General features: G+C 39.4%; 1 protein-coding gene across 1 annotated transcript in view; it reads right to left on the bottom strand.

Moving 5' to 3' along the window:
• The window catches only part of CD109 (CD109 molecule), a 136,567-nt gene that overhangs the window by 24,687 nt on the left and 93,419 nt on the right, over positions 1 to 18,461 (bottom strand). The window contains exons 22-24 of the mRNA XM_034962387.3: positions 17,414 to 17,558; positions 13,243 to 13,419; positions 2,762 to 2,843 (exon numbers count right to left, since the gene is read on the bottom strand). Of these exons, the coding sequence (XP_034818278.3) occupies positions 2,762 to 2,843; positions 13,243 to 13,419; positions 17,414 to 17,558 (404 nt within the window). The remainder of the gene's footprint in view (positions 1 to 2,761; positions 2,844 to 13,242; positions 13,420 to 17,413; positions 17,559 to 18,461) is intronic.

Genomic DNA, 18,461 nt, shown 5'->3' with positions numbered 1-18,461 from the left:
CCGGGAGGTGAGGGGCGCCTCTGCCCGGCCGCCCCTACTGGGAAGTGAGGAGCCCCTCTGCCTGGCCAGCCGCCCCGTCTGGGAGGTGTACCCGGCAGCTCATTGGGAATGGGCCATGATGACAATGGCGGTTTTGTGGAATAGAAGCAGGGGAAAGGCGGGGAAGGGATTGAGAGATCAGATGGTTGCCATGTCTGTGTAGAGGGAGGTAGACACGGGAGACTTTTCATTTTGTTCTGTACTAGGAAAAATTCTTCTGCCTTGTGATCCTGTTGATCGGTGACCTTACCCCCAACTCTGTGCTCTCCGAAACATGTGCTGTGTCCACTCAGGGTTAAATGGATTAAGGGTGGTGCAAGATGTGCTTTGTTAAACAGATGCTTGAAGGCAGCATGCTCGTTAAGAGTCATCACCACTCCCTAATCTCAAGTACCCAGGGACACAAACACTACGGAAGGCCGCAGGGTCCTCTGCATAGGAAAACCAGAGACCTTTGTTCACTTGTTTATCTGCTGACCCTCCCTCCACTATTGTCCTATGACCCTGCCAAATCCCCCTCTGTGAGAAACACCCAAGAATGATCAATAAAAATAAATAAATTAAAAAAAAAATCCGATTGTATGTTCCATCTACTGAGATAGGGGAAACCTGCCTTAGGGCTGGAGGTGGGACATGCGGGCAGTAATACTGCTCTTTAAGGCATTGAGATGTTTATGGGTATGCATATCTAAAGCACAGCACTTAATTCTTTAACCCTGAGTTGACACAGCACATGTTTCAGAGAGCTCGGGGTTGGGGGTAAGGTTACAGATTAACAGCATCTCAAGGCAGAAGAATTTTTCTTAGTACAGAACAAAATGGAGTCTCCTATGTCTACTTCTTTCTACACAGACACAGTAACAATCTGATCTCTCTTTCTTTTCCCCACAGCTGGGTCAAATGGTATTTCTAGTTCTAGATCCTTGAGGAATAGCCACGCTGTCTTCCACAATGGTTGAACTAGTTTACAGTCCCACCAACAGTGTAAAAGTATTCCTATCTCTCCACAACTTCTCCAGCACCTGTTGTTTCCTGACTTTTTAATGATCGCCATTCTAACTGGTGTGAGATGGTATCTCATTGTGGTTTTGATTTACATTTCTCTGATGGCCAGTGATGATGAGCATTTTTTAATGTGTCTGTTGAATCCAGCTCCATTATTTTGTAGACTGAGAATCTGACAGTCCAAGAGAGTTAAATAAATTGTCCAAGGTTATTCATCTTTGGACTGTTCTAGATATTTACCAAAGAAGAGCTCCAACACACTTCAGTCAGCCCCAAAGCTGTGGGTGAAGAATGCATACATAGTTCACAAGCAAACTGTAGTACTTCAAGTGGGGGAAATGATATTTTTCTCTCCTATAGAATGGGAGTTAGCCAACTGTAGCCTGTGGGCCAAATCTGCCTGGCCCAAATCTGGCCCTCAAGCCAAATACAGCCCAGGGTCTGTTTATGTGTGCACCAACCCAGCCCCCACCTGCCAACACCACCACCTAAGAGCGGGTTTTAAAAGAAGGAAAAGAAAAAGACAAAGACAGGAAAGAAAGAGGGAGGAGAGGGAGGAAGAGGGAAGAGCATGCAACGGAGACTCTACGCGGCCCGAAATGCCTGAAATACTTACAATCTGACCCTTTACAGAAAAGTTTGCCAGTCCCTGCTACAAAACACTATACTGAGGTAAAAAGAACATCAAGCAATACAACACTGAAAGCTTTCTATTTATGGTTCTATATCCTGAGTCAGGCCAAGGCCAAGAGAAAATTTGAAGCAGATCTGTTTCATGTTATATAAAGTTTCATGTGGTAAACATTACTGATATTCAATAATATACAGTTCTCTTTTACTTTGGTTACACAGAGGAATTCACTTTCCTGCCCCAGTGAGGTTAGGCATAGCCATGTGACCAGCTCTGAGAAGGATAAAATGAGTAGAAATGATACACTCAGGATGAAGTCTCTAATTGCCAGTGCTATAGACTGCAGCCTCCTCTTTCCGGGCTGTGGCAAACCTGGAGCCTCCTTTTGGAGACGTGGACACGTTGGCAGCTGCAGAGCCCCCTGCTGACCACAATGGAAAGGCAGCATGAACAAGAAATCCCTTCATTGTTAATTGCTTAGATGGAGTAGGTTGGTTGTTACCACAGCACTCCTAGTCTATCCTGATTGATACAGTGAGTCAATCTTTTTCTGAGTAAAATAGGAAATTGAAGATAAGTACAAGAAGAGAGATTAATCATCCAAAATCAGCCACATAGAGATTCCAGTCTGGAGGAAACTGGCTGTTCATACTTAATTCCATCAGTGTTTGTTTTTCACACACACACACACACACACAAACTTAAAGAAACTACATTGACCGCAGTAACACAACACTTGTGTTAGTCATGGAAGATTAAGAAAAAAGCTGTGTCACAATCACCCGGCATTTCTAACTGATTTTATCAGCTGCACCATCATCATAAAGTATCTTTATTTCTGTTTCTTCCACACACACACACACAAAAGAGGATTTATAACTTATCTGTTCTAAATAAAAACATTTGATTTGTTAATGTTTGAAAATAATACTTTAAAAAGAAAATCTCTTTTTAAAGCCAGACTAAGGAAAAAGCAACCTCCCAGTCTATAATATATAGAGATATATCTGTCAATTTCGTGGCTATTGTGACCTAGTGAAAGCCCATTCCATGACACGGATTTGTTCAGTTGGCAAAAACACTTACCAAGTGCTCCCAGAAGGGTCATAATTCCCAAAAGCACTGAAAGAGCCATCTTCCCTCTGATAGAGAAGTTCTCTCTGGTAACCTAGACACAAAAATAGACAGATAGTCAAAGTAATCATTAACTTGCAATGGATGAAAGTTTCTAATTATGACTTCATATTGAGGAAATATGGGCAGAGAGGGGGAAAGAAGAAATCAAACCAAGAGCTAATATTGAGTACTTTCTATTTTAAGTGCTGTTGGAAATTTAAAATGCCAGGACTTTTCAAGCAGAATGCATAAAATAAAAACTGTGATATCCCAGCCGGGTGCAGTGGCTCACGCCTATAATCCCAGCACTTTGGGAGGCCGAAGCAGGTGGATTGCCTGAAGTCAGGACTTCGAGACCAGCTTAACCAACATGGTGAAACCCCATCTCTATTAAAAATACAAAAAGTAGCCGGGCATGGTGGCACATGCCTGTAATCCCAGCTACTCGGGAGGCTGAGGCAGGAGAATCGCTTGAACCCAGGAAGCAGAGGTTGCAGTGAGCCGAGATTTGCGTCATTGCACTCCAGCCTTGGCAACAAGAGCAAAACTCCATCTCAAGAAAAAAAAAAATAAAAAGCCTGTGATATCCCAAATTAAAGTAAATTAAAAGATCACTATAGCATAGATGATGCTTCTAGCCATTCAAAAGCAAGCAAATTAAAGGCAGACTTTTATTTAACTCTCTAGTGTTCATCAAAATTGTTTCAAAGCTTAGTCATCTAGAACTGTTTGCTACAGAAGAAAAATACTATGTAGGGTATCATTAATTTAAGTTTAAGGCCAAATTAGAAAATAAAAGTATTTTCTATTCTTAGACCAGCAATACAGAGGAGGAAATGCTAAATAATCTAAAACGGTGGCTCTTAAATTTTGGGGCCATGGCCAACTGAGGTAAACCAAAAAACCAACTTGCCTGCCTACCCACCAATTCCATGTTTCCACTAAAAAAAAAAAAATATATATATATATATATACACACACACACACACACACACATATACACATGCTCAGTGGTGGCAATGAAGTATCATTACAGAAGTAAATTGGGTAGGGGGTTAAGGCTCACGTATCTGCATTAATAAAAGCAAATGTGTCATATTTGCAAATAGTTACAAATAAATGATTGCAAATAAAAAGCAGATGTTTCATATTTGCAAAGCAATGCATACAGATCTCAAAGTCCAGTGTGAGAAAACATAGGCCAAACTCTAAAGGATTCACCAAACAACCCACAATAAACTAACTTGCTAAAAATAAAGTTAAGATAGCAATAACTTATCACTAAAAAAGCAACCATTAGCAGGAACATTTCCAGCTCAAGGCATTATCAATGACTCTCTGATGGCCAAAAATCCTTCTAAAAATTACAGGATTCCACTATTAGCAGGTAAGGGCACACAGCCTGAGCTTTGCAGCACAGCCATGGCAAAGCTTGGCAACCATACTCATTTGTGAAATGTTGAAATCATTCCCCAGTAAACTGCAGTAATAAACAAATTTGACTTTATGAATACCGTATTTTAGAAGCATCCAGAACTATAAGTAAAATTCATATTTGACTAACTAAACATAAGCATTAATGGTTTGAAATTACAGTTAATGTGTTCTCACCTTCAAGTCCCAAACTTCTCCCTGAGTCTTTCCAAAAGAAACCCTAGATTTAAGTATCTGATTTAAGTTACAATAAAACAAAATGCATAAAGCAAAAAAGAAAACAAGATACTCTGTTTCATGGTGATATTTAAGACTTATGGTAAAAGAAATATAAACATTTAAAGTGATGACAAAACTTTGCTTAATTTGAAGAAGGGAACATTAGATTATACCTTTATGTTTCTAATTGAATTATTACAGTGCAGTAATTAGCCAACTTTCATTGAGCACTCATTAGATGTCAGGAACTGTTCAAAGTCCTTTGCAGGATTAACTCAGGTAATTCTCACAAGGACCCTCTGACATAGATGCTATTATTATTCCCTTTTTACAGATAATGAGACTGAAACTCAGCGGATACAGATACCATGTGCATGGTCACACAGCTAACAGGGAGAGAAGTTGGGCATTAGCCAACGTCTCACTGGCTCCAAGGCCACTGTCTCCTAGTAAATCACAGAGCTCTTCCAATTATTAAACATGATAAAAGAAGAAAAGACTTCAGTAAGTACCTTTTACATGGAAAGCTCTCAACAAACAATAGGCATTACTCTCTAACATAGGTGTAGAGGAAGGCTCTCTAAGCACCAGATGCAATAAAATAAAAAAATTGATGCATTTGACTATTTTTTTAAAGTTTTTAAACTATTCCAAGGCAAAACACACTATAAGCAAGGCTTAACAAATAAATTAAGACAATATTTGCAACATATAAGATGGATAAATAGCTAATATCAATATTATGTAATTTTTATGTATGTTTATATGTTATTACTTACATGTATATACATATGTAAAGAACTTTTTAAAAATTAGGGTAAAGGATAAAAAGCCCTATAAAAATAAGTGAATAAAAGACAAAACAGATAAGTCACAAAAGACAAAAATATAAAAACAAATTTTAATATAGAAAACACGTTCAACTTCATAACAGGAGAAACTCAAATTAAACCTACACTGAGATACCATTTCTCTCCCATCAGATTAGCATTAAGATTCAAAAGTCTGACCACTCCTTCTGTTGGGTGAGCTGTATGGAAACCAGCACTGATCCACTGCTAGAGGGAATTCAGAAGGGTACAACTACCATGTAGGTGAATGTCTTTACCCTCTGACCCAGTAATCCCAGTTCTAGGAATCTACCCTGAAGACACACCTCCAACAATACAAAAATATATACGCAGAAGATTATTCATTACAGCATCATTTGTAATTGTAACATAATGGAAACAATCTTAGTGCCCCAAAACTGGAGACTGATTGAACAAACTATGGTACACACACATGACAGAGTACGATGCAGCTGTGAAAAAAAGAATGAGGAATATCTCGGTCAACTGATGCAGAGTAATTTCCTGGATACACTGTTAAGTGAAAAAGGCAAAGTGTAAAATAGTACATACAGATATACTATCTTCTGTGTAATAAAAAGGGGAAATGAGGCCAGGCGCCAAGGTTCACCTATTGCCAAGGTTCAGCACTTTGGGAGGCCAAGGCGAGTGGATCACTTGAGCCTAGCAGTTTGAGAGCAGCCTGGGCAATATGACAAAAGCCTGTCTCTACAAAAATACAAAAAAAAAAAATTAGCATGGTGGCATGTGCCTGTAGTCCCACCTGTTCAGGAGGCTGAAGTGGGAGAATCACCTGAGCCCAGTAAGTCAAGGCTGCAGGGAACCATGATTGTGCCACTGCACTCCAGCCTGGGCAAAGGGAGACGCCCTGTCTTTAAAAAAAAAAAAAAAACTTGAGAGGGGGGAAATGAGAAAACATATATGTATACATTTATTTTCGCAAAAGGAGAGAGAGAAAAGATAGTCTAGAAATTAATGAAGTAGGTTACTGGTATATTTGTCCCCACACAAATCTCATGTTCAATTATAATCCTCAATGTTGGAGGTAAGGCCCAGTGGGAGGTGATTGGATCTTGGTGCTGTCCTTGAGAGAGTGAGTGAGTTACTGTAAGATCTAGTCATTTAAAAGTGTGTGGCACCTCCCCACAACACTGTCTCTCTTGTCCTTGTTTTCACCATGTGATGTGCCTGTTCCCAGTTCGCCTTCTGCCACAATTGTAAGCTTCCTGAGACCTTCCTAGAAGGAAATGCCGGCGCTATGCTTCCTGCACAGCCTGCAGAATCATGAGCCAATTAAACCTCTTTCCTTATAAATTACCCGGACTCAGGTATTTCTTTGTAGTAATGCAAGAACTGCCTGATACAGTTACCAATGAGAGGTAGGGAGAAAGAAAAGGGGAAGAAGAGACACTCTTTTGAATATACGTCTCAAAATAAGTTTGTCTTTTGGAAGCATGTTAATGTTCTACATGTTCAAAACATAAACAAAAGTGGAAAAAATTAAATGATAGGCATTATCACTACTCTAGTTCATTTTATCATGTTTTAGTTTTCACATAACCTTTAAAAATGCAGTATATTGTCTCATTTTTCAGAGGCAGCCAGGGATCACAGAGAAGCAAAATAATTAATGTTCACAAAAGAAATCAGCAAGAGAGTCCAGGACATTCTCCCTCAATTTTTAATTAAGGACTAAATTCTCCAGATAGCTAGAGTTTAACTATGAACTCAACCTAAGAAAAAAGAGGAAAAGGAAAGAAGAGAGGAGAAGGAGAGGAGAGGGAAGAAGAAAAAAGAAAATAGGTTTGAGGCCCTCAATCCCTACACAAAAGTTTGAGGTACTTTTGTGACAGAAAGACCAACCTCAAGGAGAGGACCATGTGCCTCCACGCCCCCAGATCACATCAACAACGGCAGTTCCAAGTATGAGATATTGTGAAACTGGTCAGAGATGAGATCATGGAGATGAGATCAGTGCTTATGGAAATTACCCCTCAGGTGGCTGACCTCCAACATTCCCCATTAATATCAACAACTAGCACCATTCTTCCACTAGAGGCAGCCAGCCCAGAGAAGAGGCCACAGACAATCACCAGTTTTGCAGTGAATTTCTTGAGCAGGATTAGATAACACTGAGAATCCAAACCACCAGCTCTGCTCCCATGGAAAAGTAAGGGAGAAATTCACAACCTGGAGAGAACTTGTATTTCTCCTTGTCGGAGTGTCCTGTGAGGTTTCCTTCCTCATCTTAAACCAGCATGCATCATTGTGGATCCCTCGACTGTCCTCCAAATCGTCCCAGTGTATCAGGCATAATTTCCATCCCATAAACAAAACAGGGCCAGGCACAGTGGCTCATGCCTATAATCCCAGCACTTTGGGAGGCCAAGGCGGGTGGATTACCTGAGGACAGGAGTTTGAAACCAGCCTGGCTAATACGGCAAAGTCCCGTCTCTACTAAAAATACAAAAATTAGCCAGGTGTGGTGGCACACACCTGTAGTCCCAGCTACTCGGGAGGCTGAAGCAGGAGAATCGCTTGAACCTGGGAGGCGGAGGTTGCAGTGAGCCAAGATCGTACCACTGTACTCCAGACTGGACGACAGAGCAAGACTCCATCACAAAAAAAAGAAAAAAAAAAACAGGACACTGATGACTCGTCTATAATGTTTGTTGTTAATACAACAACTCAGCATTCCAGTGCAGTCATCTAAGTTGGAGACTCTGCATCACAACAGACAAGAAAGGCAAAAACATAGCTCTCTCCAAAAGTTTATGAAGAAATAAGAGTATCACCTTTAAGTTAATCATTTTAGGAATGGCTCTTGAGTTTGAAAAGTAATCATATGCTCAGAACTTTCATAGACTTCTGAAAATTGAAATGCAGAAGAAGTCCAGAGGCTCTTAAGATAAAAACCCATGAGCCCTTCATAAAGGGCCAGATAAGATACATCCTGTTCTGGGTTATGAATTTTCTTTGGGATAACCATGAATGTAAAATTTCAAAATTTATTATAATAAAGATAAAAATACTGCTCACAAACAATGAAAAAGTAACATTCTAAACATAGTTTGACTTGATTTACCTCGTGTCAAAATTACATGTAAATAAAGGAAGTAAAGTCGGCTATTTGTGACTATTTCAAGAATTTTCTCTGGTAATAAGCTGATAAAAAAATTCTCTGTATTAAAAGAAATCATTATGAATTTGTTTACTTTCTATGACATGAAATGGAAAGTGAGAACATCACAGTTTTTTAAGCTATGGCCACTAGCCATACTTGTGACCAATGGCAACATCCGAATTCTGAAGCTTTCTTTCTCTTATTTTTATTTCAGTGGAGGAAATATAGTGTTTTCAATTAGACTTGGTTTGAGTCTCACTTTAAAAAGTTGAACTGCAGGCACTGTGATTTAAATATCTGAGGAAAACAAACGGTTTAAATCTTCAATTAACAAGTTCAGGATTTCCAGTCCTTATCAAAAACAGTTTTCATGTTATGGTTCCATTTTCCTTTTTGACAGCAAAGACACTTCATTCAATGATGTAGCTGTTGTTTCGATCAACAAAATAATGGGTTAGGTTACAGAACTCCTGGGCCAAGCATGATTTAAGTAAAACAATGCGCTGTTCATAAATGACATTTAAATAATATAATCATGACTCACGCTGAAGCCACTTTAATTTCTTAAAAAATAAAAACAACTACAGTATATTTAAAGGACTTCGGCAAATGTGATGGCAAAAGAAAAAAGAGAGTCTCTGAAATGAGACACTGATTTCATAATGAAAAGCATTATACCAAGAAGCTTTCGTCCACTACTTTGAAATATAATTTAGTTCAGCATGTGAGATGATGTATTTTTGGGGAGCTCCACTGTGCTGACTTTCATCTGCCACTTCACCAGCAAAAAGAGTAGCACATGGAAATCACTGGTCACATTTCTTAGCTGCTAAGAGAATGCCAAGGCCAGGTCGACCCATTAGTGCCCAGAGATCATCATGCTACACTGTGGGGGCGCTTCAGAGATCTTCTGGACCCAATATCCACATTAGGATGATGGACCTAAAGTCCAAAAAAGTTAATATTGGTAATAAGTTATTCGCCCATTCTGGATTTATTGAGATGCCCACATAGCTATACAATGAAGGTCAAACATGGTCCCCATTGTCACAGAGCTCCCCCTCTAAATGCAGGGACGGATGATGGACAGGATAATTTTAAATAATGTTAAGTGAAGAAATAAAATGGAGTAGTACAAATTAGAGTTACTAAGTGGTCAGGGAAGGCCACTCTGAGGCAAACATCAACTGAATGATGAAAAGGAGCAGCCATGGAAAGACCTAGGGAGAAAGCATGCCAGGAGAAGGAAGGGAAAGCATCATGTCCCTGACGCAGCATGGAGCTCAGAGTGTTCCAGACACAGCCAGCTCCAGATGAGGCTAAGGAGGGAGGCCAAGCCAGATCACCCAGGACCCTGTAGGCTGAAGCCGGGAGCCCACTGCAGGATCATAAGCAAGCAAGTGACAGGATCTTGACATTTTCTAAGATCCCTTTTACATTATATGGAGAATGTACTGAAGGGGAGGGAACACAGAAAAAGACTAGTCAGGAAGCCGTTGGAGTAGTCCAGTGAGCAATCATGCTTGAATGGAACAATTAGCAGTGGGATGGAGAGAAATAGAAGAATTTCATACAGGTTTTTAGAGGGAGAATGGACAGGATTTATTCACTGACATTAACCTCTAACTCCCTAGTTAGAGGCAACTAATTCTACTATAGCTGATATTCATTGTGCACTTGCTACGTGTTGAATAAAATGCTGACGTATCTCACTGACTCCTCAGAACAACCCTACCACGTGGGTTCTTTTATTCTCACTGACTCCTCAAAACAACCCTACTAAGTGGGTTCTTTTATTATCCCTGTCTTCCAGGTAAAAAAACCAAGACTTGGAGACACTAAGAACCTGTTCCAAGGTGGGAGCCAGGACTCAAGCCCAGGTCTGACTGCCTCCACAGCCAGTGCTATGCCCCTGATCTACTTCCTCCCAAGGGGAGACTCGCCTACTTACAGCTGTAGCGCTCGGCATTCTCAACACTTGGGAGGACTGCTTGGCACTTAGAGAACGATGCTTTTTTTGCACTCTGGCCACTGTGCCTTCTAACAACCAACAGATGTGAGGAGGGATCTCAGGCAATCAGTAGAGACCCTCTCTGGGTTACTTTGAAAAACTGCAGTTTGGCCACCTACCTGGCCAGGACTGACCTGAGGGACTAGCACTGCTTTGGGTAAACAACAGATACTGAGGATTTGGACCATTCATTTTGTAGGATGGCTGCTGATCCACAGCAAACGTATCTAGGACACACACTGAAATTATTTTTAAGGAATGAGTTTTCACTGCTTACATGTTTCAAGCTATGTAAAATTTATCCTTTCTGTTTAAAGCATTAATATTTGATTAGCCCGAGTTACAGTTCATAAAACATATGTAAATATGGAGTTATGTGGCATTTTCTGAAATATTTTACCTTATTGTATTAAACTATCCCAAAGAATGTGTGCCAAATTATAAAGCACCAGTCTAATTCCTATGTAGTTTCTACTTCAAACCAGAAAAACTAAATCTTGAATACAAATTGGAATCTTGTTTTCAAAAGGTACAATGTTCATTCATGACAATCCCAAATAATTTTTACTCATCTCCTTAATTACAGCCATTATGCCAATGTGTAAAGATCTCATTTGTGTTTAGCATGGCACACAATATACCACAGAGACCACTTGGTACCACTTAAATTTAATTATAATAAAATTTGACAAAGGTTATTCTTGTACGTATATATTTAAAACATGACCAATCCACAAATGTGTATAAACAGGGATAATTTTACATGGGCAACTCTATACAGGAAATTCCAGCTGCTGGATCTCTACAAATTTCCCAGAGGACCTAACCACCTGGTGCATTTCAGGGCCAGTCATAGTGTCTGCATGGTCTGGCCCTAATCTAAGGGAAAATATACCACTATGTCCTTCCCCACATCAGAACTCAGGCCACACTCAGCCCTGATTCTAAACGCTGGTCTCCCTTGGTTTGTGATCTCATACACTGCATTGTTCCTGACCCGCAACCCCTTGACTCCCATTCAGCCTTTGTCTGTGCCATCCTATCTCAGGGAGATCTTCAGACACTGACTCCAGCTCATCTACTTAAACCCAACACCTTACAGCTTACTTCAGTCTAATCTGACACCCCATATTCTAACCTTTGGTGCCTCCCTCTCTACAGGACCCCATATTCCTCCCTTAATATTTTATCAAAATCTCCAGTGAGACTTCTTACATGGTGGTGATACTCAAGCATCCCGTCCCGATTCCTGGTCCTTTCCATCATATCCCATTGCTTCTAAAAACCTGGGAACACTGCAAATCAGAATTATCCCATAGTGTTCTGAGGAACAAGGTGGACGGTGAAGCCAGACCACCATGGGTAAATTATTTAACCTCTCTGTACCTCAATTTCCTCATCTATAAAATGGAAATAATAATAGGACACCTGCTCCTAGAGTTCTTGTGAGAATTAAATGAAACATGCATAAAACATTTAAACAGATTTAGTTGCTATTACTGTCATTACATAGAATTATTTTAGAATAAAAAGGTCTCTACACAATAAGGGAACCTGGAAGAAAAGCTCACATTACAATGGTATCTTTACTGAGTTTTCTAATTCTTCTGTGGAGAAATTAGCAATCAATTAATAGCTTGCCCCTACTTTTCATTTAATCCATTTGTTATAAAAAAACAAAAACTAAAAAAATTAGGAGTTGGAAAGCGTTGAACTATATTTTTCTTAGATTATAGTGAATCCTCATTTTTAATCAGTTTGTGTGAACCCTTCTAATCCTCACGAATTTGATGGACGGGATATATCATACAAATTGTGCAGAGAGAAAAACTCAGCCACAGAGAGTTTGTGCTAGAGATCCACTAATAAGGAAATATAAAACTGAGACTGTAACTTTTGGTAAGCTTTTGGAGTATTTCAGAAAATCAAATTTACTTTACTATTAACATCAAACGTGTCTCACATCTCTTTGTTTCCTCCTAGGTATGGATGTCAAGAGCATAGGCTCAGAGTCCAAATCCCAGCTCTGTATGACTATATGACCCTGGGCAAGTTAGCTAACTTTTCTGCACCTCAGCTTCCTCATCTGCAAAAAAACAGGATCATGCTAATACTAATGGTGAGCCTTCAATGAGGTATGAGATGTAAAGTGTTTAGAACACTGCCTGCCACACAGTACACACTCAACTCATGTTAGCTGCTGTTATTAACAAGTTGCCAAAACAAAGGATCTGGTGCCTGTGAACAGTTTCCACCTTTCAAGGTGTCAAGATACAGTCTTCACTAGCATGACATTTCCTCAGGGTCCAGCAGGTCCTCCTCATCATTTTAAATGCACTGAGAAGGTCCCCACCACACGGCACTGCGTCTGTTTACATACAAACCATCTTCTCCATTGAGCAGCGAATTCTTTAAGAAGAGAGGCCCTGGCTCCCTCTGTTTTCTTGGCACGAAAACTGATCCTGGCACTAAGAAACACTCCACAAATGTGTAATAAAATGAATGAGTATTCCTCTAGATTTTTAAAGAGTTTTAAGTTTCAGATCCCTTAGTATAATACAAGCCCTCCCACCAGAAACTAACTCTTAAGCCATTACTAACAAACATCTTAGCAGCAGTGAGTGAATAGTTAGCTAAAGGAAGAATTGTAACAGCTTTCCATTGTTTGCACTTCCCGCACATGTCAACACCGTGTAGCCCATCACTTACCTAAGACAAAATCCATCTATTTTGAAATATGGTCTAGAATGAAACCTACCTGAAAAAAACAAATTTTTTTCTACGAACAAATGTAGATCTCTAAAATGCTTACCTTGCCTCATAAATGAAAGAGCTTTTTCTTTCAAATTATCTGTCAGTTGTTTCTTTTTAGTCAGATAATCCAAAATGTAAATATTTGGAGCAAAATTTATCATGTTCTGTTCACCACAGCCATAAGGCATCCGAATCAATGAGGCTAAGCCATTGATGGAAGGACCAAGAACATCTCCTGGAAGCACAAGACATGCAGTTCATTCAGTAAATACTCAGTAACAACGACCTGCTGGTGGCAAAGAGACTTTCACTGAGTACAGAAGACCTCTGTCATTGAAGCAATATCATTATTCCACTGCTTGGAACAGAGTTGAAACTTTACACCAAGCTTTTAGGAAGACTGGTCAAAAAAATAACAATGCTCTGGTACTGAACTTGTAGGTCGTGTGATGAAAGAGGACATTTTTAGCTCAGTTAAGCATGTGGCATAAATTAGGCAAAAAATAATTTTTAAAAAAATCTTTAAAAAAATGTACAGAATTGATCAGTAAGACACCATCACTCATACAGGAAAGAAACATTTTATTAGTAGTATTCTTCACGCAAACAAAATTTTATTCTTATTTCTTACTAATACACCACAAGAACTTGAGAAATAATTTTTTTAAAAAACAATGAGGATTGTAGTGTTTTCCAATGTGTTCTGTTTAGTAACAACAAATATAAGTATTTCAATTAATCTCAGGATCAAAAGGATTCGGAAAAGGATTCAAAGTTAGTAATCTAAAATTAAACAAAACACATGCTTTAAAACCCTCTACCCACATCCTAACACCACAACTCAGGGAAAGTAGCAAAAATTCAGAAATATGAAGGCTGAGTTCTAATTTTGGCCCTGCCATTGTTAAGCTGTATAGATAAGAGTATCTTTCTATGTAGTTTATTTTGAAAACTTATACCAAGCCAAGTCCAAATACCTAGTGAAAATGTGATCCTAAAAAATGAATATGAAAAAAAAGGGAAAAGAACCTGTTTCATATGAATAGACTGAAGCTGTGCCAGTATAGCTTAAATTTTAGATGTGAATACAAAGAAAAAAATAGAGGTTATATTATTACCACTGCAGGCTATGTGTTTAATATTCAAAGTGAACATAGACTATCAAAGTTCAAAGAAGCAAGCTAAAATTCGTACATTCTGGGATACAAAATAGGTCTTTAAAACAACATGTAAAAATAAAACTTGAAAATCCATTCTTTACATCAAGCATAAAAATTAAGCCTCGGGGTATTTCCATGACGACAGACAGAATTGTTCCTATGTAAGGAGTGATGGTACATATTTAAAAAGCCAGGCTCCTTCCCTCTGTGTATATGTGTGCGTGTGTGCATGTGTGTGTGTGTGTATGTGTAGTGCATCTCCCAGCATCCCAACACTGTGGGAGACGCTTAAGCAGAATTTATTCCCCTAAATAGAGAGCTTATTTAATTCCTTTTAAGAATTGGCCAGGCACAGTGGTGCATGCCTGTAGTCCCAGTTATGCAAGGGGCTGATGCAGGAGGACTACATGAGCTCAGAAGTTCAAGTCCAGCCTGGGGCAAACATAGCTAAACCCTGCCTCTTCCAAAAAAAAATTATATATATATATATATACACACACACACACATATATATGTATGTGTGTGTATATATATATATATATGTATGTATGTATATATATATATGCCTCCAAATAAAGTCCTCTGCCTATGGATTGGTTGTTTGGGTTATAATAAAAAAGCATTACATCTGCCAGTGAAATATAAAAGAACTGTAAAAAAGTGTTTTAGGTCCTAACACCTTAAAGACCTAACAAACTATTAGACGTCATTAATTAAAATGTTTTCTTCAGTTATTTGTAAAGCACAACTATATAAACAAACCATTTGTGAGGGTTAATTTTGTGTGTCAACTTAAGTGAGCCAAGGGGTGCCTAGATTAAGCATTGCTTCTGAGTGTCTGTGAGGGTGTTTCTAGATGACATTAGCATTTGAGTTGGTGGACTGGGTCCAGCAAATTGTCCTCCCCAGTGTGTGTGGGCACCATCCAATCCACTGACAGCCTGAATAGACAAAAGCTTGAGGAAGGAGGAATTCACCCTTTTTTTCCTGCCTCACTACTTGAGCTCAGACATCTCATCTCATCTTCTCCTAGGACTGGGATTTACATCATCAGCTCCTCTGCTTCACAGGCCTTTGGACTCAGAGTGAGTACTACCAGCCTTCCTGGGTCTCCAGCTTGCAAAAGCAGATCATGGGACTTCTCAGCCTCCATAATTGCATGAGCCAATTCCTCATAATAAACCTCCTTTTATATGTAAGTATCTCCTATTGGTTCTGTTTCTCTGGAGAACCCCCTGATTAATAACACCATTTGTGTAGACACTATGTTTAATTAAAAAGTACTTTTAGGCTGGGCGCAATGGCTCATGCCTGTAATCCTGGCACTTTGGGAGGCTGAGGTGGGTGGATCACCTGAGATGAGGGGTTTGAGACCAGCCTGGCCAACATGGTGAAATCCCGTCTCTAATGAAAATACAAAAAATTAGCCGGGCATGGTGGCACACACCTGCAGTCCCATCTTCATGGGAGGTCAAGGTATAAGAACTGCTTAAACCCAGGAGGCGGTGGTTGCAGTGAACCGAGATCACACCACTGCACTCCAGCCTGGGCTACAGAAAAAGACTCCATCTCAAAAAAAAAAAAGGACTTTTAGCATGGTAAATATAGTTAATAACAAGAGTATTGTAAATTTCCAAATTGCTAAGAAAGGCTGAGTGCCATGGCTCACATCTGTAATCCCAGCACTTTGGGTCAGGGGTTCGAGACCAGCCTGGCCAACACTGCAAAAGCCCATCTCTACTAAAACTACAAAAACTAGCTGGGAGTGGTGGCACGTGCCTGTAATTCCAGCTACTCAGGAGGCTGAGGCAGGAGACTCGCTTGAACCCCAAGAGGCAGAGGTTGCAGTGAGCCAAGATCCTGCCACTGCACTCTAGCCTGGGAGACTGAGCGAGACTCCATCAAAAAAAAAAAAAAAAAGGCCGGGCACGGTGGCTCACGCCTGTAATCCCAGCACTTTGGGAGGCTGAGGCGGGTGGATTATGAGGTCAGGAGATGGAGACCATCCTGGCTAACATGGTGAAACCCCATCTCTACTAAAAAATACAAAAAAAAAAAAAATTAGCCAGGCATGGTGGCGGGTGCCTGTAGTCCCAATCACTCGGGAGGCTGAGGCAGAAGAATGGCGTGAACCTGGGAAGCAGAGCTTGCAGTGAGCCAAGTTCGCGCCATTGCACTCCAGCCTGGGCGACAGAGCGAGACTCCGCCTCAAAAAAAAAAAATGCTCAGACAGCAAATTTCAAATGTTCTTCCCACAAAAAAAAACAGTTAAGTATTTGAGGTGATGACTACGTCAACCAGCTTGATTTAGTTATTCCACATTGCATTTATAAGCCATAATATCACTTTGTATCCCATAAATTTATACAATTATAAATCGCCAATTTTTGAAAAGTACTATTATGTTATGGAAAGTAACTAGGAGAGGTGACCGAAGTCAGTGAGTAACTTCCTACTGTAAAGGTTACTCATATCCTGCACAGAGAACTGCCCTAGGGAGTAGTACTCAACCTTTGGTTATCAGAATCACTTGTGAAAGTTTTTTAAGATATACATGACCAAGCCATAGCCCAAGCGATTCTGACTTAGTAGGTTTAGAGTAGAACCCAGATGTTTCTGTATTTACAGAGCTCCTTAGAAGATTCTGATATTCACCAGTGGTGGAGAGCCACAGAAGCCAGAAGCTCTGCTCTTAGGAATGAACCCTCCCTCCAGCCACGGTATAGTGAGGCCTTGCTACTCAAAGTGTGGTCTACAAGCCAGAGTATCACCAACACCTAGGAGCTTGTTAGAAAAGCAGATTCCCAGGTCCCACTCCAGACCTACTAAACCAGAATTTGCTTTTAAACAAGACTCCCAGGTGATTCTTATATACATTGAAGATTGAGAACAGTTTTAGGATACATAATTTGCTAGCCTTCATATTATAATGAGTTGTTGGGCCCAATTAAAAACTTTTGCCATCTCTTCTTATTAGGACTCAATAAGAAAATACACCTATAATTACAAGAACAACATATATGATCATATACAATTAAACCAATAGATGGTGATATACTCTATTCTTACCAATTGCAGTGATCTGAACTCTTTCACTGCCAGTCACTGTATTAGGAGGAAATGAGAAACTCAAAGTTTTCTGGGTACTCTGTAGCCTATTGTCAGTCAAGTCTAATAAGATGGATTGTGAATATGATTTTTCTATTCCTTCAGCCTGTTGAAAAAAATGAACACAATTAACATGGTCTCTACTCACATATTTACAGAGAACTATACGCAGATATGAACACAAACATCTGACCTGTTGTGTCTGAGGTTTGTGTATGGCTAAATAGGCACCTATCATTTCTTATTTTGTTTTCTTTAAATTAGATATTTTATTTAAACAAGTAATACATTCATTTCACAGAATGAGTTTTTCTTGTTAGTTTGTATTACAACAAATTACCATAACTTTGATTAATTTTTCCTTTTAGATTTTCTCACTAAGTACAGTACCCTTCATTAACTGAAACATGTTTTTCACAGGATTTACACTTAATAGGCACCATTTCCATGGAAATGAATTAAATCTGATGACACAGTGCCTACCATTTTGTTATTCTTACTTCAAATCTGTTAGTAAGTTCTAGTTAAATTAGATAAGGCATCTCATGGACTGGCCTTGAAAATGACAAAGAAGAAGATGAAAATTTAAGGAAAAAAACCCTTTGAGGTAGTTCCTTTTATTATCCAAAGAGGGGGAGATTAAATGCCTTGTTCAAAATCACACTTGGCAGAGCTGAGATTCAAACACAGGGTTGCCTCACCCCAGAATACAAGTGTTTATCCACTATGCTCATTATCTTTCTGTCTAGAATGTCTTCTCTGAAAAAAATCTACAAAATCTCTTTTACCTTCACTGAAAAATTCCAAAATTCCAAATCTACAAATCGACTTGACTGTGTTTTAATAGGATCCCAACGTAACACAGTCTGTAGATGTAAATGACTGCAAAAGAGACGTTAGTCTTTATAGTCACATTCCTGACTAAATTTAAAGAGGAAATTGGCAATTATTTCTAAATGATTTATTTTTACATACAGATAAGAAAGTGATTAGGCATTACCAGAAGGGT

Source organism: Pan paniscus, chromosome 5 (genome assembly GCF_029289425.2).
Source record: "Pan paniscus chromosome 5, NHGRI_mPanPan1-v2.0_pri, whole genome shotgun sequence".
In the NCBI taxonomy this organism is placed as follows: Eukaryota; Metazoa; Chordata; class Mammalia; order Primates; family Hominidae; genus Pan; species Pan paniscus.
Note: the sequence above shows the minus strand (reverse complement) of the source record. Positions and strands in the feature narration are given on the sequence as shown.